General features: G+C 47.9%; 1 protein-coding gene across 1 annotated transcript in view; it reads left to right on the forward strand.

The window, feature by feature from the left end:
* LOC123746068 (uncharacterized) overlaps positions 1-26,549 on the forward strand; it is a gene marked incomplete in the record, with an annotated part of 339,547 nt that overhangs the window by 88,735 nt on the left and 224,263 nt on the right. The window contains 1 exon segment of the mRNA XM_069314232.1: positions 17,999-18,221. Within this exon segment, the coding sequence (XP_069170333.1) occupies positions 17,999-18,221 (223 nt within the window).

Here is a 26,549-nt window from a genome sequence, read left to right on the forward strand (position 1 = left end):
GTCGTCGTCCCTTCATTTTCTAGTGTGTGGATTGGTCAACATTTGACCTCATTTCTTGTGGAAATGATTTTCTACCTCGTCCTTATCCTTTCAGTATTTTACACGTTGCGATCATGTCTCTTGTGGTGTGCCCCATGCAATAGTGTGAGACTGAGCTCCGATAACCTATCATTGTTCATAATTGCTTTTGTTTCTGGCAGCAGTCATGATGAACCGAATAATGAACCTATAATGAAAATAAACGATAAAATTATGTGTTTTACATATGGTGTGAAGAAGGGTATGATTCCATATTGTTCATATCGGTACAGGGTTTGGATCCTACGGGTTCGTAGGCCTATGTTAGCCAGTTTAATTTGGGGAAGTTAGTGTAGGTTTAAATTGTTTAAATTTTGGCCCCGAGGGGTGAGTTTATTGGGCAGCGCCACTCATCCTGTGAGTGGACACACCGCCATAGTGACAGTATTGGGCAGCGTCACTCATCCTGTGATTGGACACACCACCATAGTGACAGTATTGGGCAGCGCCACTCATCCTGTGAGTGGACACACCGCCATAGTGACAGTATTGGGCAGCGCCATTCATCCTGTGAGTGAACACACCGCCATAGTGACAGTATTGGGCAGCGCCACTCATCCTGTGAGTGGACACACCGCCATAGTGACAGTATTGGGCAGCGCCATTCATCCTGTGAGTGGACACACCGCCATAGTGACAGTATTGGGCAGCGCCACTCATCTTGTGAGTGAACACACCGCCATAGTGACAGTATTGGGCAGCGCCATTCATCCTGTGAGTGGACACACCGCCATAGTGACAGTATTGGGCAGCGTCACTCATCCTGTGAGTGGACACACCGCCATAGTGACAGTATTGGGCAGCGCCATTCATCCTGTGAGTGGACACACCGCCATAGTGACAGTATTGGGCAGCGCCATTCATCCTGTGAGTGGACACACCGCCATAGTGACAGTATTGGGCAGCGCCACTCATCCTGTGAGTGGACACACCGCCATAGTAACAGTATTGGGCAGCGCCACTCATCCTGTGAGTGGACACACCGCCATAGTAACAGTATTGGGCAGCGCCACTCATCCTGTGAGTGGACACACCGCCATAGTGACAGTATTGGGCAGCGCCACTCATCCTGTGAGTGGACACACCGCCATAGTGACAGTATTGGGCAGCGCCACTCATCCTGTGAGTGGACACACCGCCATAGTGACAGTATTGGGCAGCGCCACTCATCCTGTGAGTGGACACACCGCCATAGTGACAGTATTGGGCAGCGCCACTCATCCTGTGAGTGGACACACCGCCATAGTGACAGTATTGGGCAGCGCCACTCATCCTGTGAGTGGACACACCGCCATAGTGACAGTATTGGGCAGCGCCACTCATCCTGTGAGTGGACACACCGCCATAGTGACAGTATTGGGCAGCGCCACTCATCCTGTGAGTGGACACACCGCCATAGTGACAGTATTGGGCAGCGCCACTCATCCTGTGAGTGGACACACCGCCATAGTGACAGTATTGGGCAGCGCCACTCATCCTGTGAGTGGACACACCGCCATAGTGACAGTATTGGGCAGCGCCACTCATCCTGTGAGTGGACACACCGCCATAGTGACAGTATTGGGCAGCGTCACCCATCCTGTGAGTGGACACACCGCCATAGTGACAGTATTGGGCAGCGTCACTCATCCTGTGAGTGGACACACCGCCATAGTGACAGTATTGGGCAGCGTCACCCATCTTGTGAGTGGACACACCGCCATAGTGACAGTATTGGGCAGCGTCACCCATCCTGTGAGTGGACACACCGCCATAGTGACAGTATTGGGCAGCGTCACTCATCCTGTGAGTGGACACACCGCCATAGTGACAGTATTGGGCAGCGCCACTCATCCTGTGAGTGGACACACCGCCATAGTGACAGTATTGGGCAGCGCCACTCATCCTGTGAGTGGACACACCGCCATAGTGACAGTATTGGGCAGCGCCACTCATCCTGTGAGTGGACACACCGCCATAGTGACAGTATTGGGCAGCGCCACTCATCCTGTGAGTGGACACACCGCCATAGTGACAGTATTGGGCAGCGCCACTCATCCTGTGAGTGGACACACCACCATAGTGACAGTATTGGGCAGCGCCACTCATCCTGTGAGTGGACACACCACCATAGTGACAGTATTGGGCAGCGCCACTCATCCTGTGAGTGGACACACCGCCATAGTGACAGTATTGGGCAGCGCCACTCATCCTGTGAGTGGACACACCGCCATAGTGACAGTATTGGGCAGCGCCACTCATCCTGTGAGTGGACACATCGCCATAGTGACAGTATTGGGCAGCGCCACTCATCCTGTGAGTGGACACATCGCCATAGTGACAGTATTGGGCAGCGCCACTCATCCTGTGAGTGGACACATCGCCATAGCAGCATGTACAACACTCCACAATAGGAAGAAAACCCGCTGGGTTGTTCATCCTGTCACTTGTACCCAGACACAGCTGGGACATTGTGATGTGGCCAATGGATCCTCCCCTTTATCCCTCCTGTAACTGCCTCCATTTTTATTTTGTAGAGCTTTGTTGATCGTTCTTCCTCTACCCACTCCCATCATGTTGCATTTTTTAGAATTGAGCTCTATTAGCCACTTGTTTCCCTGCAGAAGTCTGCAATCATACTCAGTCTTAACCTATTTTTATTCGATTTTTATTCGCGAGTAGATCATTCACGTAGATTAAGAAGAGCAGCTCTACAAGACCCAGTTCTACAAGACTCTGCTCTACAAGACCCAACTCAATGAGGCTCTGCTCTACGAGGCTCTGTTTGCTACTTCTCACAACTATATCACTTTAACTTTTTGTCTTTCACTATCACTCTGTTTCCTGTCTGTTAGTTACTCCATCTTATCTGTGTGTGTGTGTGTGTGTGTGTGTGTGTGTGTGTGTGTGTGTGTGTGTGTGTGTGTGTGTGTGTGTGTGTGTGTGTGTGTACTCACCTAGTTGTGTTTGCGGGGGTTGAGCTCTGGCTCTTTGGTCCCGCCTCCTGTGTGTGTGTGTGTCTGTGTGTGTGTGTGTGTGTGTATGTGTGTGTGTGTGTGTGTGTGTGTGTGTGTGTGTGTGTGTGTGTGTGTGTGTGTGTGTGTGTGTGTGTGTGTGTGTGTGTGTGTGACAATGATGACGGTAGTTGTAACAAGCGGTGATGGTAGTAACAATGTTATTTACAATGATGATGCTGTAGTTGACAATGCTGTTATTAATCCATGGTGGTGGTGGTGGTGGTGGTGGTGGTAGTGGTAGTGTGGGTACTAACACCATCTTCTCTCTCTCCTTCTCGCCCTACAGGTCATCCCAGGGACGCCCAATCGTCCTCGCGCACATAGGCTGGTATGATGACATTCGTTTATCTATATATGCATCATATTTATCCCCCCCCCCTCAAAGAGCTTCCTGATTGACGGGAAAGTGTGCAATTGCATGACCTTGTAAGCGCCCCCCCCCTACCTCTCCATCTTAACAGTGTGGAGAAGAAATGCAGAACATCTTCCCGTATGATACCTAGCAGTAAATAGGTACCTGGGAGTTAGTCAGCTGTCACGGGCTGCTTCCTGGGGGTGGAGGCCTGGTCGAGGACCGGGCCGCGGGGACACTAAAGCCCCGAAATCATCTCAAGATAACCTCAAGATGATGTTCTCCACACACTAAGATGTTCAGACATCTTGGGAACTCCTCTCAAGAACTTGCATCGTGTATGGCTTTCTCTTGCCTCTAGTGAACACTAAACAATGTCTGAGTCGCTGTGCCTACTAGTTAGGCCTAGGTGTATGGCTTTCTCTTGCCTCTAGTGAACACTAAACAATGCCTGAGACGCTGTGCCTACTAGTTAGGCCTAGGTGTATGGCTTTCTCTTGCCTCTAGTGAACACTAAACAATGTCTGAGTCGCTGTGCCTACTAGTTAGGCCTAGGTGTATGGCTTTCTCTTGCCTCTAGTGAACACTAAACAATGCCTGAGACGCTGTGCCTACTAGTTAGGCCTAGGTGTATGGCTTTCTCTTGCCTCTAGTGAACACTAAACAATGCCTGAGACGCTGTGCCTACTAGTTAGGCCTAGGTGTATGGCTTTCTCTTGCCTCTAGTGAACACTAAACAATGTCTGAGTCGCTGTGCCTACTAGTTAGGCCTAGGTGTATGGCTTTCTCTTGCCTCTAGTGAACACTAAACAATGCCTGAGACGCTGTGCCTACTAGTTAGGCCTATCTTGAGGTTATCTTGAGATGATTTCGGGGCTTTAGTGTCCCCGCGGCCCGGTCCTCGACCAGGCCTCCACCCCCAGGAAGCAGCCCGTGACAGCTGACTAACTCCCAGGTACCTATTTACTGCTAGGTAACAGGGGCATTCAGGGTGAAAGAAACTTTGCCCATTTGTTTCTGCCTCGTGCGGGAATCGAACCCGCGCCACAGAATTACGAGTCCTGCGCGCTATCCACCAGGCTACCAGGCCCCCTAGTACTAGCTGTATCTAGCAATCTAACATTATGTTTGTAACTTATATTTTGAATGTGTGTCTAATTTTTTTAACCAGAATAAACATTATTGCATGACTAGTTGGTTGTTAAACTGCATGAGCATTGGACAGGATTTAAACAATGCACTTACGGAACCTGTACATCTTTCAACACTCTAATGATGGGGGGGGGGGGGTTTGTTTACATATATAGTGAACGAGCTTCGACACTTCACAACACGAGGTTATTGTTGTTGTTGTAAACAGCCTCGTAGTGCTTCGGTGCTCATAAGCTGTTTAGCAAATGTAAACAGTAGCTGTCTTGATTGAGGAAGGATGTACAGGTTTCGTAAATGGTTGCTTAATAAGTGCTTGATGAAATCATGGGCAGCAATCTGTTGCCGCATATTGACTGCATGCAATTTTTTTTTTTTTGCTTGTTGAATGCTATATCGACCAGGCTCCCGCCCTCCCACGACCAGTCTCTACTACCACGACCAGACTCTACTCCACGACCAGACTCACCTCCCACGACCAGATTCCCCTCCCACGACCAGACTCTCCTCCCACGACCAGATTCCCCTCCCACGACCAGATTCCCCTCCCACGACCAGACTCTCCTCCCACGACCAGTCTCTACTACCACGACCAGACTCTCCTCCCACGACCAGACTCCCCTCCCACGACCAGATTCTCCTCCCACGACCAGACTCTCCTCCCACGACCAGACTCACCTCCCACGACCAGACTCCCCTCCCAGCGACACATTTGCGCTACTTTCCATGTTTGTGTGAGTGAGAGATGAGTGTCGGGGTGTGTATGTGTGAGGTGAAGACGGTGCCATCACCAGGAGATGAGTCGTACGGTGAGTACAGTATTGTGTTGCTACTGTGTTCGCCCAAGTGTCACGGTGATGGGTTGTGTTGATGTTGTGGTGTGTTAGTGTTGTGTTGTTGATGTTGTGGTGTGTTAGTGTTGTGTTGTTGATGTTGTGGTGTGTTAGTGTTGTGTTGTTGATGTTGTGGTGTGTTAGTGTTGTGTTGTTGATGTTGTGGTGTGTTGCGTGGCCGAGTGCTATATCGCTGGCATCAACTTGGCATCAAATAACCAAACTTCTGTGCATGATTTGACACCTGAGAGAGAGAGAGAGTCTCCCCCACCAACATATAAACTGACATATTACTCATGGAACTACATAATTACTCATGGAACTACATAATTACTCATGGAACTACATAATTACTCATGGAACTACATAATTACTCATGGAACTACATAATTACTCATGGAACTACATAATTACTCATGGAACTACATAATCACGATAACACGCTGCTGAACAGGCTTCGTGACCTTCTCCATATATAAAGCAAGACGGGGCTCAAGACCAAAGAGGTCACGAAGCGAGTAAAAGGAGGTGTTGAGTCACCATTGAGCGCCAGACGGCGGTAGAGGCCACCTTGAGTCCCGTATATACCTCCGGGGCAACCAGACGACGAATATTTGCGGGGCTATTCATGCCCGTGCCACCTCCAGGTGGGCTTAATCTTAATCAATCAATCAACGAGGCCCGGTGAGGTTCCCCGAGGTGAGGATCCCCGCCTCTTGTAGTGCTCACCTGTTTGGCACTTTAGCAGGGACCAGTAGAAGGACAGGTGATGGATTGAGCACCGTGAGAGCTCCATAGAGCACCATGAACGCTCCATAGAGCACGGTTCCCAGGGTAAACACTTACCAATCCAAGTCGTACCAACCGGTTCTGGTGGCACTGAACCCTCTAGTGGAACCTGAGTCACGTGACACCTGCTCCTGTGTACATCTCCCTCCTCTATACCCGCTACCCGCGTGGGAGGCCATTCCCGTTACCCGCGCGGGCGGCCATACCCGCTTCCCGCGCGGGCGGCCATTCCCGTTGCCCACAATCTACTGACCGTTACCTAACTGTCCAACAGTGCTTACCTAATCGTGACCTCGCGTCAAGGGAAGACAGAAGGGTTAGGGGAGACATGATTACCACGTACAAGTTCCTCCGGAGAATTGACAGCGCAGACAAGGACAGATTAATCGGCATGGGTGGAACACGAACAAAGGGAAACACAGGTGGAAACTGAGTGTCCAAATGAGCCATAAAGACATTAGAAATAATTTTGTCAGTGTCAGGGTAGTTAACAAATGGAATGCATTAGGCAGTGATGTGGTGGAGGCTGACTCCATACACAGTTTCATATGTAGATATGATAGAGCCCAATAGGCTCAGGAACCTGTACACCTGTTGATTAACAGTTGGGACGCGGAACCAGAGAGCCGAAGCCCAACCCCCGTAAGCACAATTAGGTGAATACAATCACGTTAGTACACACAACATGTATAGAAAGAGAGAGAAGAATGTCGCGTCACACATTGTCCAATAATGGAGTGAAGAGGACAGTAAGAAACCTTTGCAACACCTGTAATACCTGCAACACCTCCGACACCTGCAACACCTGCAACACCTCCGACACCTGCAACACCTCCGACACCTGCAACACCTGCAACACCTCCGACACCTGCAACACCTCCGACACCTGCAACACCTCCGACACCTGCAACACCTGCAACACCTCCGACACCTGCAACACCTGCAACACCTCCGACACCTGCAACACCTGAAACACCTCCGACACCTGCAACACCTCCGACACCTGCAACACCTCCGACACCTGCAACACCTGCAACACCTCCGACACCTGCAACACCTGCAACACCTCCGACACCTGCAACACCTGAAACACCTCCGACACCTGCAACACCTGCAACACCTCCGACACCTGCAACACCTGAAACACCTCCGACACCTGCAACACCTGAAACACCTCCGACACCTGCAACACCTGAAACACCTCCGACACCTGCAACACCTGCAACACCTCCGACACCTGCAACACCTGAAACACCTCCGACACCTGCAACACCTGAAACACCTCCGACACCTGCAACACCTGCAACACCTCCGACACCTGCAACACCTGAAACACCTCCGACACCTGCAACACCTGAAACACCTCCGACACCTGCAACACCTGCAACACCTCCGACACCTGCAACACCTGAAACACCTCCGACACCTGCAACACCTGCAACACCTCCGACACCTGCAACACCTGAAACACCTCCGACACCTGCAACACCTGCAACACCTCCGACACCTGCAACACCTGCAACACCTCCGACACCTGCAACACCTGAAACACCTCCGACACCTGCAACACCTGAAACACCTCCGACACCTGCAACACCTGAAACACCTCCGACACCTGCAACACCTCCGACACCTGCAACACCTGCAACACCTCCGACACCTGCAACACCTGAAACACCTCCGACACCTGCAACACCTGAAACACCTCCGACACCTGCAACACCTGAAACACCTCCGACACCTGCAACACCTGAAACACCTCCGACACCTGCAACACCTGAAACACCTCCGACACCTGCAACACCTCCGACACCTGCAACACCTGCAACACCTCCGACACCTGCAACACCTGAAACACCTCCGACACCTGCAACACCTGAAACACCTCCGACACCTGCAACACCTCCGACACCTGCAACACCTGCAACACCTCCGACACCTGCAACACCTGAAACACCTCCGACACCTGCAACACCTGAAACACCTCCGACACCTGCAACACCTGAAACACCTCCGACACCTGCAACACCTGAAACACCTCCGACACCTGCAACACCTCCGACACCTGCAACACCTGCAACACCTCCGACACCTGCAACACCTGAAACACCTCCGACACCTGCAACACCTGAAACACCTCCGACACCTGCAACACCTGAAACACCTCCGACACCTGCAACACCTGAAACACCTCCGACACCTGCAACACCTGAAACACCTCCGACACCTGCAACATCAACACGGGTTGCAAACAGTAAGTTCTGTCTTACATAACTCCTGCAGGCTAACAAGAGCCTGGTAGAAATCACTCACAAAACACAAAAGATTTAATATTACCGGACTGCAAACATGCTCTTGTGAAACACTTTCCGAGCGAAGCCGGATACAGGAAATACAGCTACAAGCCGGATGAGGTGGTTGGTAGTGTGTGTGGGGGTGGGGGGGGGGGGGGGACTTACAGTTACATCAGCAGATAATGAAGTACCTAAAAGATACAAGTTTTTTTTTACGGGATCACTATAGCCCGTGCTACACAGACACTTCGTTCTGAGTAGCTAAATCTAAACCAACAACAAACGGTAGAAGGCGACGAGCCACGGGTAAGAGCAGAGAGGAAGACGGACGAGCAAGCCAGAGAAAAGCTCGCATAGAAGACTTCTCACTGCGTTCCAAAGGTGGAAATCACGAAGCTATGTAAGGTGACCCCAAGATAAAAATGCGCGGGAGATAAACCTTAACGCCCCCCGAGGAAAAGAAAACAAAAGAGAACGACAACGAGAGAAAGAGAGCGAGTGAACAGGAGAATAAGAAAGTAGTGAATATATAAAGTATTAATTGATTCAAGCGATTTACCGACATCTGGGAAAATATGTGAATCTCTGCTCGCTCAACCAACTAGGACCTCCCCCTCGTACGCCCTAGAAGAGCAATAGAACGAGGCTGTTAAGCGCACCACAGACGGTGGTTAGTTGCGTGCGTGATGAGCGTGGGTGTGTGGGGGGGGGGCAGGGAAGGTCATGGGTGATGATTCTAAATTGTCATTATTATGTGAAACTTGGAATGATGAGTATTTTTTGTACATGTTCACCTCACTGTTTCTTGGGTGGCTCTATTTGTAATTCAAATTAACTCTTTGTAACTCTCTCTGTCTCTCTGTCTGTGTCTGTCTCTGTCTCTCTCTCTCTCTCTCTCTCTCTCTCTCTCTCTCTCTCTCTCTCTCTCTCTCTCTCTCTCTCTCTCTCTCCCCCCCCCTCCTCTCCCTCTCCCTCCCTCCCTGCACCCTCCCATCCCCCGGACGTGTAGCTACGCCCTGAGCGCCTCCTGTGACTACAGGGCGCCGGCCGGCATGTGGGACCCTGGGAACAATGTGAAGGGGTGTAACGGGCCGCCCTCAGGCAGCCATGTGCGTGATATCCACTTTTGCGGGTGAGCGTAACTTGGGGCCTTCTTGCTCCTAAGTACACATTTCGAGGACGTCTGTCGTCACTTCTGCTTCTCTGTGTGCTTTGGAAAGCGATTATTTTCTTTTATCTTCACTTTCTCTCTTTCTCTTTCTCTCATTTCCCCGCGTATATTTACATTTTAAGTGTAAGCGATTACTGGGATATGCGCCCTTGTTCTTATTGTCATCTTGCAAAGGTAGCATTTTATCGTCCATTTTTGCTCCTGTTTATTTTGGAAGCGGAAGTTTCCCCTCTAAAACTTGTTCTCTCGTATATCGTTTTCTCTCAAGAGTCCTAGTAAAGAAAACGGGTAAGTTTCCCGTATTGTAGTGGTAACTAAAATATTCAGCTGGTCGTTATTGTTCGGTGAACGGTAACTTTCAGCCATTATTTCCGGAACAGAATGTATGATGAATGCATTGTATGATGAATGTATGAGTTCCAGCACAAGGGCCAGAATCAGGGTGTAGTTAGTTATGAGTTAACTCACTCGCGGACTTTGGAATAGTTATCAAATTGAAGGAGATTAGAAGGAGTTTCCGATACGGTTTAGGGTTTAAGACTTATCAAGTATCAAGTGAACCCCATCAAGCGAGAGGGTTAGTAAGGCCAGTCAATAGTTTACAACCCAACCAGCAAGTATACTTAGCTTCTGAACATAGTAAAGGGCTCAAGTAAACTTACAATGTATATATACAATGTATATATACCAATGTATATATATATATATATATACAATGTATATATACCGAGAAGCGTGAACACCTCTCAGTGTCACCATCACTTCTAGTATCTTTTTCCTCATTTAGCTGGACTATATATGAACCTTTATAAACATATGAGAATATTTATTTTTCATGAAAATATGTTTTTTTCCCGAAACTTATCATAAATAATCATATATTTAATTGAAAATTATATTGCATGCTACTAAAAGCTAACTAAGAAATGCCTATAATATGAGTACACATTATGGAAATTGGCACAGAAATAATGAAATAAGGTTCATAAAACTTACGAAATGTGTACTGGCACCTTTTCCTGATTTCTTGAGTTGGGGATCTTATCAAAAAATTAGTTTTCTACGATTCAACCAAAGCAGTGCATTATAGAAAACGGAATAATTGCAAGGTAAACTGACGTAGTTATTCAGCCGAAGCAATGTGATTGAACAAGATAATTAAATTGTAATACATCAAATACATCAAGGCTTAGGAGACCTTGGACATAGGTCTCCTAAGATAAGGCCTTAGAAGATAAGGACATAGACCTCACTCCCCTGTAGTCACAAGGGAATGAGGTCCACCACCAGTACTTTTAACGCCCCTACCAATACCACCACCACCAGTACTTTTAACGCCCCTACCAATACCACCACCACCAGTACTTTTAACGCCCCTACCAATACCACCACCACCAGTACTTTTAACGCCCCTACCAATACCTCCACCAGCAGTGACAGACGTACTTGTAATCACTGTTCTGAGAGCTGTTTATGAAGGCCCTTAAGTGTTCAATAACAATGGTAATGAACAATGGGGGAACGTTGAACATTAAGATGGGGTTGAGTGGAGGAGAACACCTTGAGTGTGAACACAGCCCTGAGTGCTGCTACCTCCGGCCTGGCTTCCTTGTGGCCGTTCTTCTTTCTTTTCTTCCTTCCTACCTTCCTTCCTACCTTCCTTTTCCTTACTTCCTTTCTTTCTTTCTTTCTTTCTTTCTTTCTTTCTTTCTTTCTTTCTTTCTTTCTTTCTTTCTTTCTTTCTTTCTTTCTTTCTTTCTTTCTTTCTTTCTTTCTTTCTTTCTTTCTTCCTCCCTCCCTCCCTCCCTCCCTCCCTTCCTTCCTTCCTTCCTTCCTTCCTTCCTTCCTTCCATCAAGCAGGTGTCTGCTGCGCCCGCTTCCCTACGCTTGTATCTATAGTTACCTGCTACACAATTTGGGGGGTGTATCTAAGTGTATCAAAATGTATGTTTATCTACACATTTAGGTACACGTGTAGCTGGCCTAGAATACATGAAAGAGGGAGTACAGAGTGTGTCAAAAAGCTAGCTACGTGATGCTAAACATTCCTCCATCATACAGGGTGGTCAGTCAAAGCTTTTCCATCTATGTGAGTAACTTATAAAGTATTTCATAAAGGGGGGGGTCAGTAAATATGGGAAGGGGAGGGGGGGTTCTGTGAATACGGTTAGGAGTTGCGTGAATATAAGAAGGGGTCTCTAGGTCCTGTGAATATAAGAAGGGGTTTCTAGGTCCTGTGAATATAAGAAGGGGTCTCTAGGTCCTGTGAATAAGAGAAGGGGGTGCTGTAAATATGAGAAGTCCTATGAATTCGAGAAGGGGAGGCCCTGTGAATACAAGAAAAGGGGTCCTGTGAATAACAGAAGCGGGATCCTGTAAATACGAAAAAGGGGGTCCTGTGAATACAAGACGGGGGGGGGGGGTCCTGTGAATAAGAAAAAAGGGGGGTTCTGTGAATAGTGTTTGGAGGTGCAAGTGGCCTTTCTCCTGAAGGTTGGTGTGAAGCCTCCATATCCATGTTTACCTGAAGCAGGAGGAGCAGGCAGGTGTTGCCTCAGGTGTGGGGGACCACGCCCCCCCTGGGTAGTGTGAGGGACCACGCCCCCCCTGGGTAGTGTGAGGGACCACGCCCCCCCCCCCCCTGGGTAGTGTGAGGGGACCACGCCCCCCTGGGTAGTGTGAGGGGACCACGCCCCCCTGGGTAGTGTGAACACCCTCGCCACTGGCCTTGGACAGACTCCACTGGACGTTGTAATACACCTGCTGATGTTTAGGCAATTTGTGATCAAGGTGTCTATTGTTACACGTGTCTGGCCTTGGTCTTGTTGAGTGGCGTCACTCTGGTCACTTCCCGTTGTCACTCACTCTTCCCCAGGTGTACCCCCAGACCAAACACCCAGGTGTACCCCAGACCTGTCCACCAGGCTGTTGTTTCGAGCAGCCCGCATGCTCGTAGATCCACTACAGCCTGCTGGTCTGACATTTCTTGCAATAACATATCTTATTCTTTTCTTGAAGAACACCACTTTTGTTCCGGCGATATTTCGAACGCTTGCTGGGAAGGTATTGAACAGCCGGGATGTTCATGAAGTGTTCTAATTGGTGGTAGAACACTGTCTGCCTAGTGAATCAGGCAGTGAGTCAGTCATTCACACTCACTTATTCAGAATCATTCGGATTCATTCTCAAAGCCTACTCACTTCCTGAAGAAGCAGTCATTAGCAGCCAATCAATTAAGCCGTCGGGTTAACAAGTCAATCACACACTCGATCAATCAACCAGTCGGTCGAAGCAGTGAGTCAATGAGTAAATCCGCCGGGGAAAGATGATCGAGCTAGTAGTCATTCACAGTGATTATAATCAATTTGTCAAAGACTGATTGATCACTTTGCTGTTCCAATCAGTTCATCCCTGCCTATGAACTCCCCATCCCACACACTTGTCATAGCTACAGTGATCTGTGTGTGTGTGTGTGTACTCACCTAGTTGTACTCACCTAGTTGTGCTTGCGGGGGTTGAGCTCTGGCTCTTTGGTCCCGCCTCTCAACCGTCAATCAACAGGTGTACAGATTCCTGAGCCTATTGTGTGTGTGTGTGTGTGTGTGTGTGTGTGTGTGTGTGTGTGTGTGTGTGTGTGTGTGTGTGTGTGTGTGTGTGTGTGTGTGTGTGTGACTTTCGATAAGATGAAAGGGGTGTTACAAATCGAGCGTTCGTGAGATGAAGGTTAGGTAATTCGAACAACCTGTTCGGATAATCGAACAGTAAGGATAGTGGGAGTAGGAGAGTACAAAGGGAAAGAAGGGCAAGGTAGAGGAGAACTTGGAAGAGAAGGAGGCGATGTGTGTGTGTATGTGTGTGTTGTGTGTATTTTACCGACTTACATCACAGGAAAGAGCATCTACCATGAAGGTCGAACCCCTCAACCCAGAACCACCCTCACACACACACACACACACACACACACACACACACACACACACACACACACACACACACACACACACACACACACACACACACACACACACACACATTAGTAGACTTATTAAGGGCTATCTTTCGGCGGGCCGAAAGAGCAAAGCTCAACCCCCGCAAACACAACTAGGTGAATATACACACACACACACACACACACACACACACACACACACACACACACACACACACACACACACACACACACACACACACACACACTACCATCAACGACTGGAATCGACCCAGTGCCACCATACCGAGGAATACAGGGTCGATATACTCTTATCTTACCTTCAAGTCACCTTGAGGTGTTTTCGGGGCTTAGCGTCCCCGCGGCCCGGTCGTCAACCAAACCTCCACTTGAAGTAAGAAATTGAGATCCTATCGAGAAAGACTTAATCCCTAAACAGTATAGCAGGAGATTTGCATGAAATAAATGCTGGCCATAGGACCTTAAGAACTCTTAGCATGGCTACTGAACAAGGCCCTAGGCCTATGGAGTAAACTCGTTATTGAAGTAATATATAGGCCTATTAAGGCCTATTAATGTTCCAGTAACATTATTTGGGACAATGGCCAAGTGAACATTTGTCTTACCTTGAGGTGCTTCCGGGGCTTAGTGTCCCCGCGGCCCGGTCGTCGACCAGGCCTTCTGGTTGCTGCACTGATCAACCAGGCTGTCTTAAACAGATATTAGGTTCATGGTATAATTATATTATTGTATGGCTAGGCTTTAAATAGTAGTGCCTTAATTTAGTTACCTTGGTAGTTTCCGTTGTCTACACAGTTGGGTAGAGAAGCAGACAACATGTGATAACCCTATGAGCTTATAGCCCTATGAGCTATATGAACTCATATAAGCTCATATAGGTCCCTAAATATTGCTGGGTGAATAGGGGCACACAATTAAATCTCGGTCCCCAGTCGACCCAGGATTCGAACCTAGATTAAATCGTTATTTTCCCTCTGAACTTTCTACTCCATAAACCCAGTTCATGAGATATCTTCCTGTGAGGCAGCTGGTGGGTGGTGGAGGTACCTTTGAGACAGCTGGTGGGTGGTGGAGGTACCTGTGAGGCAGCTGGTGGGTGGTGGAGGTACCTGTGAGACAGATGGTGGGTGTGGAGGTACCTGTGGACCAGCTGGTGGGTGGTGGAGGTACCTGTGAGGCAGCTGGTGGGTGGTGGAGGTACCTGTGAGACAGCTGGTGGGTGGTGGAGGTACCTGTGAGGCAGCTGGTGGGTGGTGGAGGTACCTGTGAGGCAGCTGGTGGGTGGTGGAGGTACCTGTGGGCCAGCTGGCGGCCCTGCCGCCGGCCTTACTGTGTAGTACCTTATGTGAGTCACTGGGTGCACATCATCGATCTGCCTCTCTCGACCTGTGCGTGAGGCGCGCGCGTGTATGTGTGTGTACTCACCTAATTGTGCTTGCGGGGGTTGAGCTCTGGCTCTTTGGTCCCGCCTCTCAACCATCAATCAACTGGTGTACAGATTCCTGAGCCTATTGGGCTCTATCATATCTACATTTGAAACTGTGTATGGAGTCAGCCTCCACCACATCACTGCCTAATGCATTCCATTTGTTAACTACTCTGACACTGAAAAAGTTCTTTCTAACGTCTCTGTGGCTCATTTGGGTACTCAGTTTCCACCTGTGTCCCCTTGTTCGCGTCCCTCCAGTGTTGAAGAGTTTGTCTTTGTCTACCCTGTCAATTTCCCTGAGAATTTTGTAGGTGGTTATCATGTCTCCCCTTACTCTTCTGTGTGCGTATGCGTGTGTGTGTGTACTCACCTGGTTGTACTCACCTAGTTGTCTTTGCAGGGGTTGAGCTCTGGCTCTTTGGTCCCGCTTCTCAACCGTCAATCAACAGGTGTGTGTGTGTGTGTGTGTGTGTGTGTGTGTGTGTGTGTGTGTGTGTGTGTGTGTTCATGAACGTATATTATGGAAGCGATAGTCGTTTGTTTTTATGCTTTCTGTCCTGCTTCAACACAACACAACCCCCCCTCTGCTAGGGGGGGGGGGCCAAGTCCTCCCCCCCCCTACACCCCCACTGCACTTCACTCACCATGCTCCCCCCTCCCCCCCCCCCTTGATGGCGTCGTCGCAGCGCTGACTCACCCATGACTCACGGTGAGGCGTCTTAAACGGCCTCGAGGGCGTCGATGCACAGGAGTCGGGGTCGGCGCTGACGGAGCCGCTGGATCGAGGAACCACTGGTCGGTAGTCGGGTTTGTGTGGCTGTGGTGATCGTGCGTGTGTGTGTGTGTGTGTCCGTACCAGGGTTCGCATCCCAGTCTGGCCGTAGTGGTGTTACCGTGATCGCGTTAGTGATGCTTCGTCGTGAAAGATTTCCCGCGTTGATTTGAATTTCCGAACCCAGAGGTGCGGAGGGGTGACTGCTGTAGATCAGCGCGCCCCCAGCAGGTGTGTGGCTTAAGGATGCAGTGGCTAGAGACCTGTGTTTCAGCAGACTATTGCTGCATGAGCACCACCTACCACCTCCTCCAGGAGCGCCAGCACATCTTCGCTGAGCCGCCAAGCACGCCGGTACTGCAGCGCCTCCAGCGGGTGGCCAGCTGCGGAACTACAAAGGGCGCGCCTCTCCTGCTGCAGGAGGATAAAATGCTCACCAGCCGGGACAAGAAGCCGGCGGGCGGGAAGAGGATGAGCGTGAGGCGAGTGTTAGCGAGGACACTTGGCCACAAGGTGTTTGGACGGGAGGAGAGCCCAGGGTCAGAGGTCAAGTGTCACCATGTAATCCCAAGAGCCAGACTTAGGACCTCCAAGAACCCAGGAGGACGAAAGACGCACCTCCGACGGGGACAAGATCCTCCCACGGCCAAATCTAAGGTGCTCCTTTTCACTCATTTAAAATATACCTGTCGCTTGCCTGTCTGTGTCTGTCTATGGCAACCAGTGGCTAGATGTCCTCTCTGTATATTTTGGAAACGTATAAAGTATGTTCTTATAGTTACTGAAGGGTGTTTAAAATGTCCAGAGTCCCGAGAAACCCAATATATATATATATATATATATATATATATATATATATATATATATATATATATATATATATACCATAGGCGTAATGGGAGCCATATTGGGTTCAGGAAGAGATGAGTGGATCTTTGAGTGCATTGTGGGAAGTGAGGGGACCTGTATATAGGTCCTCAGGAGTATAGATATTCCCTTCTGTCCCTTCACTTTCTAGTGTGTGGTCTGGTCAACATAGCTAATATATATCCAGCGTCCAGGCACTGATGCTGGGACCCCGGGCCGCAGGGTTGTCAGAAGCCGTATTGCTGAATGAGGCTTTAAGACTAAAAGTCGCGAATTTATAATAAAAGTAAGTTCCATGCTTTTAATAAAATATAATAAAAATAGCTATACTAAAAGGGGGGGGGGGAGCCTCGCGGCTGAGTGGTCAGCACTTGAGGGTCGTAATCCTAATGGCCCGGGTTCGATTCCCGATGGAGAGGGAAACAAACTGACAGTTTCTTTCACCCTGTTGCCCCCTGTTCACCTAGCAGTAAATAGGTACCTGGGAGTTAGACAGCAGCTTCAGGCTACTTCTTGGGGATGTGTGTGTGTGTGTGTGTGTGTGTGTGTTAGAGAGAAATATATGTAATAGATATAAGGGAGGAACTATAGATTGGTTAGAAAGGCGGGGTCCAAGAGCTAATAGCTCGATTCTACAGACACAAATATCAAATCCACACCCACACCGTCTCGTTCTGACCTTTCTCTAAACACCGAGTGGCCACTACTGACCTTGAGGAGACCAGACACCTTGATGATTGATTGATGAAGATTAAGCCACCCAAGAGGTGGCACGGGCATGAATAGCCCGTAAGTGGTGGCCCTTTCGAGCCATTACCAGTATCAAAAGATGATACTGGAGATCTGTGGAGGCGCAACTGCACCCTGCGTGACGGGAGATGTCTCCCGGACCAAGTGGTGACCAAATGGTCTCAGACACCTTCTTTGCTTACCATCTGCGCTTACAAGTAAACTTCAGCCTAATCCAGATGACCTTTGACCTTGTCCCTCACCTCTTCTGCTCGCCCTTGGATAGTCCAACCACTTGGGCTGGACGGTAGAGCGACGGTCTCGCTTCATGCAGGTCGGCGTTCAATCCCCGACCGTCCAAGTGGTTGGGCACCATTCCTGCCTCCCGTCCCATCCCAAATCCTTATCCTGACCCCTTCCACGTGCTATATAGTCGTAATGGCTTGGCGCTTTCCCCCTGATAGTTCCTTCCTTCCTTCCTTCGCCCTTGAATATTTACAGACTCTTTTTGACCATTTAAATCATGAATTTTCGCATTACGTGACAGTGTCTCTGTGTCCCTCCCTCAGATCGGGGACTCCCTCTTCTACGACCTGCCGAGAATGCGTCTGGACGGCGGGGCGCGAGCGTTCCGACGCCGCTGGGGCTACGAACTGACGCCGCCGCCAACGCTGGTCGAGGAAGAGGAGGAGAACGAGGAGGACCCCTACGCCCTCCTCCACGACGACGACAACCTCAGCTACACGGAGACCAGGTCGCTGAGGGAGGACTACCTCTTCCACTCCTCACAAGGTAGGTCGCCTCCGTGATGCAGTCACTGATTCGTATCTGTAGCAGCGATTTGGGACAGATCGTACCGTCTGATGGCGTCGTCAGACGGTACGAAGTTTGTGTGGCTCCAAATAGCCACCTATGTGTGTGGATTCTTTTGTGTGGCTCCAAATAGTCACCTATGTGTGTGGATTCTTTTGTGTGGCTCCAAATAGCCACCTATGTGTGTGGATTCTTTTGTGTGGCTCCAAATAGTCACCTATGTGTGTGGATTCTTTTGTGTGGCTCCAAATAGTCACCTATGTGTGTGGATTCTTTTGTGTGGCTCCAAATAGCCATCTATGTGTGTGGATTCTTTTGTGTGGCTCCAAATAGCCACCTATGTGTGTGGCTCTAGTACCTAGCGCCCTTAGATAGTGTGTATCGGGTTCCTTGGCAAGTGTGTGTACATGAGATACTTCAAAATACAGATTAAAAAGTCTGAGAGTCATGCGCCCTGATACATTCACTTTTATTTATGGTGTGGAGGGTGACCCTTACGGGGACCCGTTTGAAAGGACGGACATGATGAGTCGTTTTATGGTGTTTACGCACCTGTGAGTATGTTCACTCACCGCTGGGTGTAATTACCTAAGTGTATCTTGAGGTTATCTTGAGATGATTTCGGGGCTTTAGTGTCCCCGCGGCCCGGTCCTCAACCAGGCCTCCACCCCCAGGAAGCAGCCCGTGACAGCTGACTAACTCCCAGGTACCTATTTACTGCTAGGTAACAGGGGCATTCAGGGTGAAAGAAACTTTGCCCATTTGTTTCTGCCTCGTGCGGGAATCGAACCCGCGCCACAGAATTACGAGTCCTGCGCGCTATCCACCAGGCTATGAGGCCATCCTGTAGTTGCAGGATGAGAGCTACACTCGTGGTGTCCCGTCTTCCCAGCACTTCCCCATGTTGTGTTCATGTTGTGGGTTGCCTCCTGGGTGCTCAGGGCGGTTGGCCTGGGCAGGTAGCTAAGATTTTAATTAAAACACTCAAAACCGGAGATCCCCCCCTGGAAATGTGGGGAAAAAGGGCAAATGCAAGGAAATACTGGTAACCCTGAACGGTGGTCAGTAAGTGAACTGAATTTAGTAGTACTACTTTAGTAGTAGTACTTTAGAATCTACTAACTCAAGATAATCTCAAGTAGTGGAAGGGCCTCCTCCCTCCCCCCCCCCACCATCTACAGCTTCGAGAAAAGATACGACATAGATCGACTCGAGAATGGTCCAGGACGGACCGAAACGTCGTCGTCGTCGTCCCTTCACCTTCTAGTGTGTGGTCTGGTCAATATATTTCAACCACCACACACAGAGATCACAATAACGTGATACATCAAATGAACAAATCCACAAGGGCCGTGACGAGGATTCGAACCTGCGTCCGGGAGCATCCCAGACACTGCCTTAATCGACTGAGCTACGACAGTCCATTAAGGCAGTGTCTGGGATGCTCCCGGACGCAGGTTCGAATCCTCGTCACGGCCCTTGTGGATTTGTTTATTTCAACCACGTTATTGTGACTCATCGCCTGCATACGACGTAGAATTTGAACAGCAAGATAGGCCGCGCCCTCTCATAGTCACTGTTAGGTAAGAGTGGTTGGTGGCTGTTACGTTCTCCAGACGTTCGTCGCCATCTCCCTTATTTAGTTAGTTAATATCGCAATTTGCGAGCTATTTGGTTCAGTGACCCGTGAATCATGAGCTAACGAGCAATATGGTTCGAGTAAATTCCGCTGAACTAAAAGCTGCGGAATTGTGGTTTCGCGTAACAACCTCAATATCTCTTTTCCGGAAGTTGAATATTACGTGACTCACCGTGGCAATAAGTGCCTTACCTGATTTGAAGAGTTTCTCCTTCACGTGCAGGTGTCCATTTTCTGTTATGTCTCCAGGGTGTACGTTTTCTTTGGTTGCTGTGATATATATAGCACAAACTATAATATTTCTTCTTTGTATACTTTTATTTTTCCGTTGAGTAGTTTGTCATGTCGGGAACCGGAAGCTTATGTATATCGAGGTTCCTCAAGGTGCAACCCGTTCTCGCAAATTTAATAAGTCAATATTGACTTATTAAATATGTGCATAGGTGACATACTTAACATAATAGATACCCTTAAAAAGATTCATAGAAAACACCGACCTTACCTAACCTACTTAGTATGTTAAGATAAGCATCTTATTGCTTCGTAATTATAATTATTACCTAACCTATAATAGGTATAGGTTAAGTAATAATTGTAATTACGAAGCAATAAGATGCTTATCTTAAGATACTAACAAGGTTAGGTAAGGTCGGTGTTTTCTATGAATCTTTTCAAGGGTATCTATTATGTTTAGTATATCACCAATGCACGTAGTTAATAAGTCAATATTGACTTTACGAATTTGCGAGAACGGGTTGCAAGGTGGAACTACCAACCCTTCTCAAGACGCAACATACCGACAGTTACCTGCTGCCGGGTACCTACACACTGCTAGGTGAACAGATGCATTCTGTGAAAGGAAACATCCCCAACTATTTCTATCACCTCCGGGAATCGAACCCCGGGTACCGGATTATGAGTCGAGAACGAAGCCAACTGTACCACGAGACGTATAGTGGCCGTGTCGGAGCTTGGAAGCCCACGTATCTTGAATTATGTTAGGTTACGACTGGTTAGGTTCGGTTAGATTAGGCTAGGTTAGCACAGGTTAGGTTAGGTTTGGTTAGAATCTGCTAACCAAATTAGATTAGCAGAGGTTAGGTTTGGTTAGATTAGGCTACTTTAAGACAGGTTAGGTTCGGCTAGATTAGGCTAGATTAGGAAAAGCCATTATATGTTAAGTTTGACGGTTAGGTTAGGCAAGAGTAAGTCTTCAGCATTTTGGTGATAAGTGTCTTACGGAGAAAAGCTTGTGTGTTAAGTTGTATTAATTAAGTTTCCAGACCACCTTAACACGCCACACCGCTCCCAAAATATTATTCTGGTAACCTTACTATGAAACATATAGATATTTGGTTTGGTTTAATCCGAAAACGTGAACTTTCGTTGAGTATTTTCTTTATTGATTTTACGAATTAAATTTTTGGTTTTATACATATATCAGCAGTTATAAAGTTATAGAGGATGTGAATGTTTGCTTCCCAGTGATGACATTATGGAGCTTTTTGGGGAAGAGAAAGAGAGATTAGCAGAGAATAGAGAATAAGAGAAAGCGAGTGAACAAGGAAGGAGGAGGAGGGGTGAGGAAAGGTGGGGGTGGAGACAGTTAGACAGACAGACAGACAGACACAGATCACCCAGGAAGGTATTCAAACTATGAGAGCCATGAAATTATAACAGCACGTAAGGTACTGAATGAACCCACCACGCCAAGACCCCGACACTTGTACACCAGCCGCTGAATGGAGGCGCTGGTGTGAATGAGTGTGAGTGTGAGAGTGAGTGACGCACTTCACACCTCGCACACACACACACACACTTGAGTGAGGGGAATGCCTGAGAGGTCTATAACGACTGGCATTGGTCAGTGTGTTGTGGTGGATGAATAGGGGTGAGGGTGGATGAATGGGATGAGATGGGTGATGGAGGGTGAGGGATGGGTGATGAGTATGATGATTTCAAGATCATCATACTCATCAACCCACACTTGACTACCATTGTCAAGTGACCCCCTGAGAGCAGATTCATTATACACTCTCTCTGTCTATCTCAATTTTAAGATATCTTCAATCCTCAAATCTCCATTAATTTATTTTTGCAGTTTCCCCTGGTAGTGTTGCTGTTTCTTTTATTATTATTATTTTCTACCACATATGTGGCCACATATTTACAAAGGTAACCAACATATATACATATTCTTCAGCCCTTCAAGCACAGTGTTAGATATTAACACCAGTCTGGAAGATTGCTGTGTCCTCTATGTTGTCTACTCTCACGAAACTGCTAGTGTCGTCTGCGAAACTATATGGTACTATAGTTTGCGTCCTTGTCTATGGCCGATATGAGGATAAGAAAAAGTGTAGGAGCAAGCACAGTACCCTGGGGGACTGTGCTCTTCACGGTGGATGATGCGGATTGTATTCACCTAGTTGTGCTTGTGGGGGTTGAGCTCTGCTCTTTCGGCCCGCCTCTCAACTGTCAATCAACTGCTTCTAACTACTACTAATATTTTTTTTTCCACACCACACACACCCCAGGAAGCAGCCCGTGACAGCTGACTAACACCCAGGTACCTATTTACTGCTAGGTAACAGGGGCATTCAGGGGTGAAAGAAACTTTGCCCTTTGTTTCTCGCTGGCGCCCGGGATGGAACCCAGGACCACAGGATCACAAGTCCAGCGTGCTGTCCGCTCGGCCGACCGACTCCCTAGGTAGGCCTTGAGTGTGGGGAGATAATAGGCCTCCTAGAATTTCCTCATTATCTCAGTCACCTTCCTCCTGGTCCCACGACCTCGAGCAAATCTGCAACAGTCAGGTGGTTTCAGCGGTTGGATGGTCGGTTGTTACGACAAAGGCTTAAATGTAATGACATTTATGGTAATTGATTACGTTTATAATGAGAGGTAATTACCTCGACTCGTGTTTACCTGTGGTAATTCACACCCTCCAGACTGGCATCCTCTCGTTATCGCCAACCACCACAACCCCCTTAGTCAACCCAATGGAACTACCTCTTAGATTGTTAGTACACGACTTCCCACCTCCTTCTGCCCCCCTCCTAGCCCCCCCCCCCATCTTTCTGCCCCCTCCTAGGCCCCCCCCCACCTTCTCTCCTTCCTCCAGCAACGTGTTACTTACTATAAGTAGCAGTAGCTCGCCCGTCACCTTGGCAACTGCTACGTTTAGCGGAGTTTTTAAAGCAGGGGTTTAAACCCCCCATTACGCAGGGTTTAAACTCAGTCGCTGAATATAGCGGTGGTCAGCGTGCTGGCCGCAAGGGTTAGCCTGTGACCTTAATTTAGTCTCGCTATTGGGGTGAGTTATGCTTGTTTTGACTCATTTGTGGAGGGAATGGCGGGAGCCGGTCGGCCGAGCGGACAGCACGCTGGACTTGTGATCCTGTGGTCCTGGGTTCAATCCCAGGCGCCGGCGAGAAACAATGGGTAGAGTGTCTTTCACCCTATGCCCCTGTTACCTAGCAGTAAAATAGGTACGTGGGTGTTAGTCAGCTGTCACGGGCTGCTTGCTGGGGGTGGAGGTCTGGTCGAGGACCGCGCCGCGGGGACACTAAAGTCCCGAAATCATCTCAAGATAACCACACCTCCCTTAACGAAGCGTCCAGATGGTATATATATATATATATATATATATATATATATATATATATATATATATATATATATATATATATATATAATGAAAATTAGGTCGTTTCGGTTCATCCTGGACCCCTTAATAGGATCTAGGATGGGCCGAAACGTTGTCAATTTCATTATACGTGTGATAATTGGGTTATTAGATCGACTTAACTCGACTTAACATGCTCTTGAACGCATGTTAAAATTGGTTTTCCCGGAGCCAATTAATAACCTTCTTCAAAATATAACCTACAACAGTTGTGTCTAACTATCGGTTACCTGTTTGCTGCTAGGTGAACCTGTTTGCTGCTAGGTGAACCTGTTTACTGCTAGGTGAAGCTGTTTACTGCTAGGTGAACCTGTTTACTGCTAGGTGAACCTGTTTGCTGCTAGGTGAACCTGTTTACTGCTAGGTGAACCTGTTTGCTGCTAGGTGAACCTGTTTACTGCTAGGTGAACCTGTTTGCTGCTAGGTGAACCTGTTTGCTGCTAGGTGAACCTGTTTACTGCTAGGTGAAGCTGTTTACTGCTAGGTGAACCTGTTTACTGCTAGGTGAACCTGTTTGCTGCTAGGTGAACCTGTTTACTGCTAGGTGAACCTGTTTGCTGCTAGGTGAACCTGTTTACTGCTAGGTGAACCTGTTTGCTGCTAGGTGAACCTGTTTACTGCTAGGTGAACCTGTTTGCTGCTAGGTGAACCTGTTTACTGCTAGGTGAACCTGTTTGCTGCTAGGTGAACCTGTTTGCTGCTAGGTGAACCTGTTTACTGCTAGGTGAACCTGTTTGCTGCTAGGTGAACCTGTTTACTGCTAGGTGAACCTGTTTGCTGCTAGGTGAAGCTGTTTACTGCTAGGTGAACCTGTTTGCTGCTAGGTGAAGCTGTTTACTGCTAGGTGAACCTGTTTACTGCTAGGTGAACCTGTTTACTGCTAGGTGAACCTGTTTGCTGCTAGGTGAACCTGTTTACTGCTAGGTGAACCTGTTTGCTGCTAGGTGAACCTGTTTACTGCTAGGTGAACCTGTTTGCTGCTAGGTGAACCTGTTTACTGCTAGGTGAACCTGTTTGCTGCTAGGTGAACCTGTTTACTGCTAGGTGAAGCTGTTTACTGCTAGGTGAACCTGTTTGCTGCTAGGTGAACCTGTTTACTGCTAGGTGAAGCTGTTTACTGCTAGGTGACATTAGATGTCCTGCTACGGGACTTTATAAAACTCGGGACCTTTCGCCTGTGACCAAAATTGGCAGACAACTGGACCTCAGGACCTGTTTGGCCGTTGTCTTGTCCTTGAAATCATGTCTGCTGTGGCACCGTTGTTTGCCCTTGGCCACATGTCTGCTGTTGGGTAGTTGTTGCTTGAGCACATGTCTGCTGTTGGGTAATTGTTGCTTGAGCATATGTCTGCTGTTGGGTAGTTGTTGCTTGAGCATATGTCTGCTGTTGGGTACTTGTTGCTTGAGCACATGTCTGCTGTTGGGTAGTTGTTGCTTGAGCATATGTCTGCTGTTGGGTACTTGTTGCTTGAGCACATGTCTGCTGTTGGGTAGTTGTTGCTTGAGCACATGTCTGCTGTTGGGTAGTTGTTGCTTGAGCACATGTCTGCTGTTGGGTAGTTGTTGCTTGAGCACATGTCTGCTGTTGGGTAGTTGTTGCTTGAGCACATGTCTGCTGTTGGGTAGTTGTTGCTTGAGCACATGTCTGCTGCTGATCTGTTGTTTGTAATTAATTGTGTGTGATGATGTATCCTGTGTCTAAATGCTGTATTGTGTGTCTAAATGCTGTATTGTGTGTCTAAATGATGTATTGTGTGTCTAAATGCTGTATTGTGTGTCTAAATGATGTATTGTGTGTCTAAATGCTGTATTGTGTGTCTAAATGATGTATTGTGTGTCTAAATGATGTATTGTGTGTCTAAATGATGTATTGTGTGTCTAAATGCTGTATCGTGTGTCTAAATGATGTATTGTGTGTCTAAATGCTGTATCCTGTGTCTAAATGATGTATTGTGTGTCTAAATGCTGTATTGTGTGTCTAAATGATGTATCGTGTGTCTAAATGCTGTATCGTGTGTCTAAATGCTGTATCCTGTGTCTAAATGATGTATCGTGTGTCTAAATGATGTATTGTGTGTCTAAATGCTGTATCCTGTGTCTAAATGCTGTACCGAGTGTCTAAATGCTGTACGATCTACATGAATTGGTCGTTCCTACTTTCTACAGATACCCAAACTCCAGTCCTCGGTGATCACTAAATCCTAAATTAGGTTTAAAGTGATACAAAAATATTCCTTTCTGTCTAACTCATTCCGAGTGAATATCAGGTTAATTCTTACTAATTCATCTTTCTTCTTCGTCCAATTGACATAATGGCTTCGAAATTTTCTCATTATTTTTGTATTTTCCTCCGTGAAATTCTGTTTTCCCAATCTATCTTATCCTGGTTCAAGTCTCCCAGGATTAATAGTCGAAATTGAATTCTACTTTCAACTGGTGTGGTGGTGACGTCGTGAGAAGTGGCACGTGTTTCTGTGGCTGGGTGTCTTCAGTCATATGTTTCTTCAGTCATATGTGTCTTCAGTCATATGTGTCTTCAGTCATATGTTTCCTCTGACCCAAGACGTTGGTGGCTTTCTCTCGAAGCTTGCAATAAAGCTCCCTGATTGACGGTTCAATTTGCAAACATTTATCACAATTACTGATGCAAATTTTCTCGTAATGTGCGCAAATTTCTCGCTAATAGAGCTATGTGTATTGTTTTAATCAGCTTTCCCGGAGAAAAGCACAAACAGTTTGTGTACCTGAGTGGTTCATACGTCATTTTTAATTAGTGTGAAGCCAGGTAACCTGAGCGAACAGCCACTTCCTTCAGACACAATTATGTCAACGATTAGGGAGTATTTTTTACCTTAAAGGGAATGGGTAAGTGGAAGGGAAGGAGGGGGGGGGAGTATTTTGAGAGGGAGGGGGTGCTCGGTGGTCACTCATGAGTATCCCTCATTGTGAGTTACTAGCACTAGTTGGTTTATTTCAATTG

Source organism: Procambarus clarkii, chromosome 78 (genome assembly GCF_040958095.1).
Source record: "Procambarus clarkii isolate CNS0578487 chromosome 78, FALCON_Pclarkii_2.0, whole genome shotgun sequence".
Taxonomy (NCBI): domain Eukaryota; kingdom Metazoa; phylum Arthropoda; class Malacostraca; order Decapoda; family Cambaridae; genus Procambarus; species Procambarus clarkii.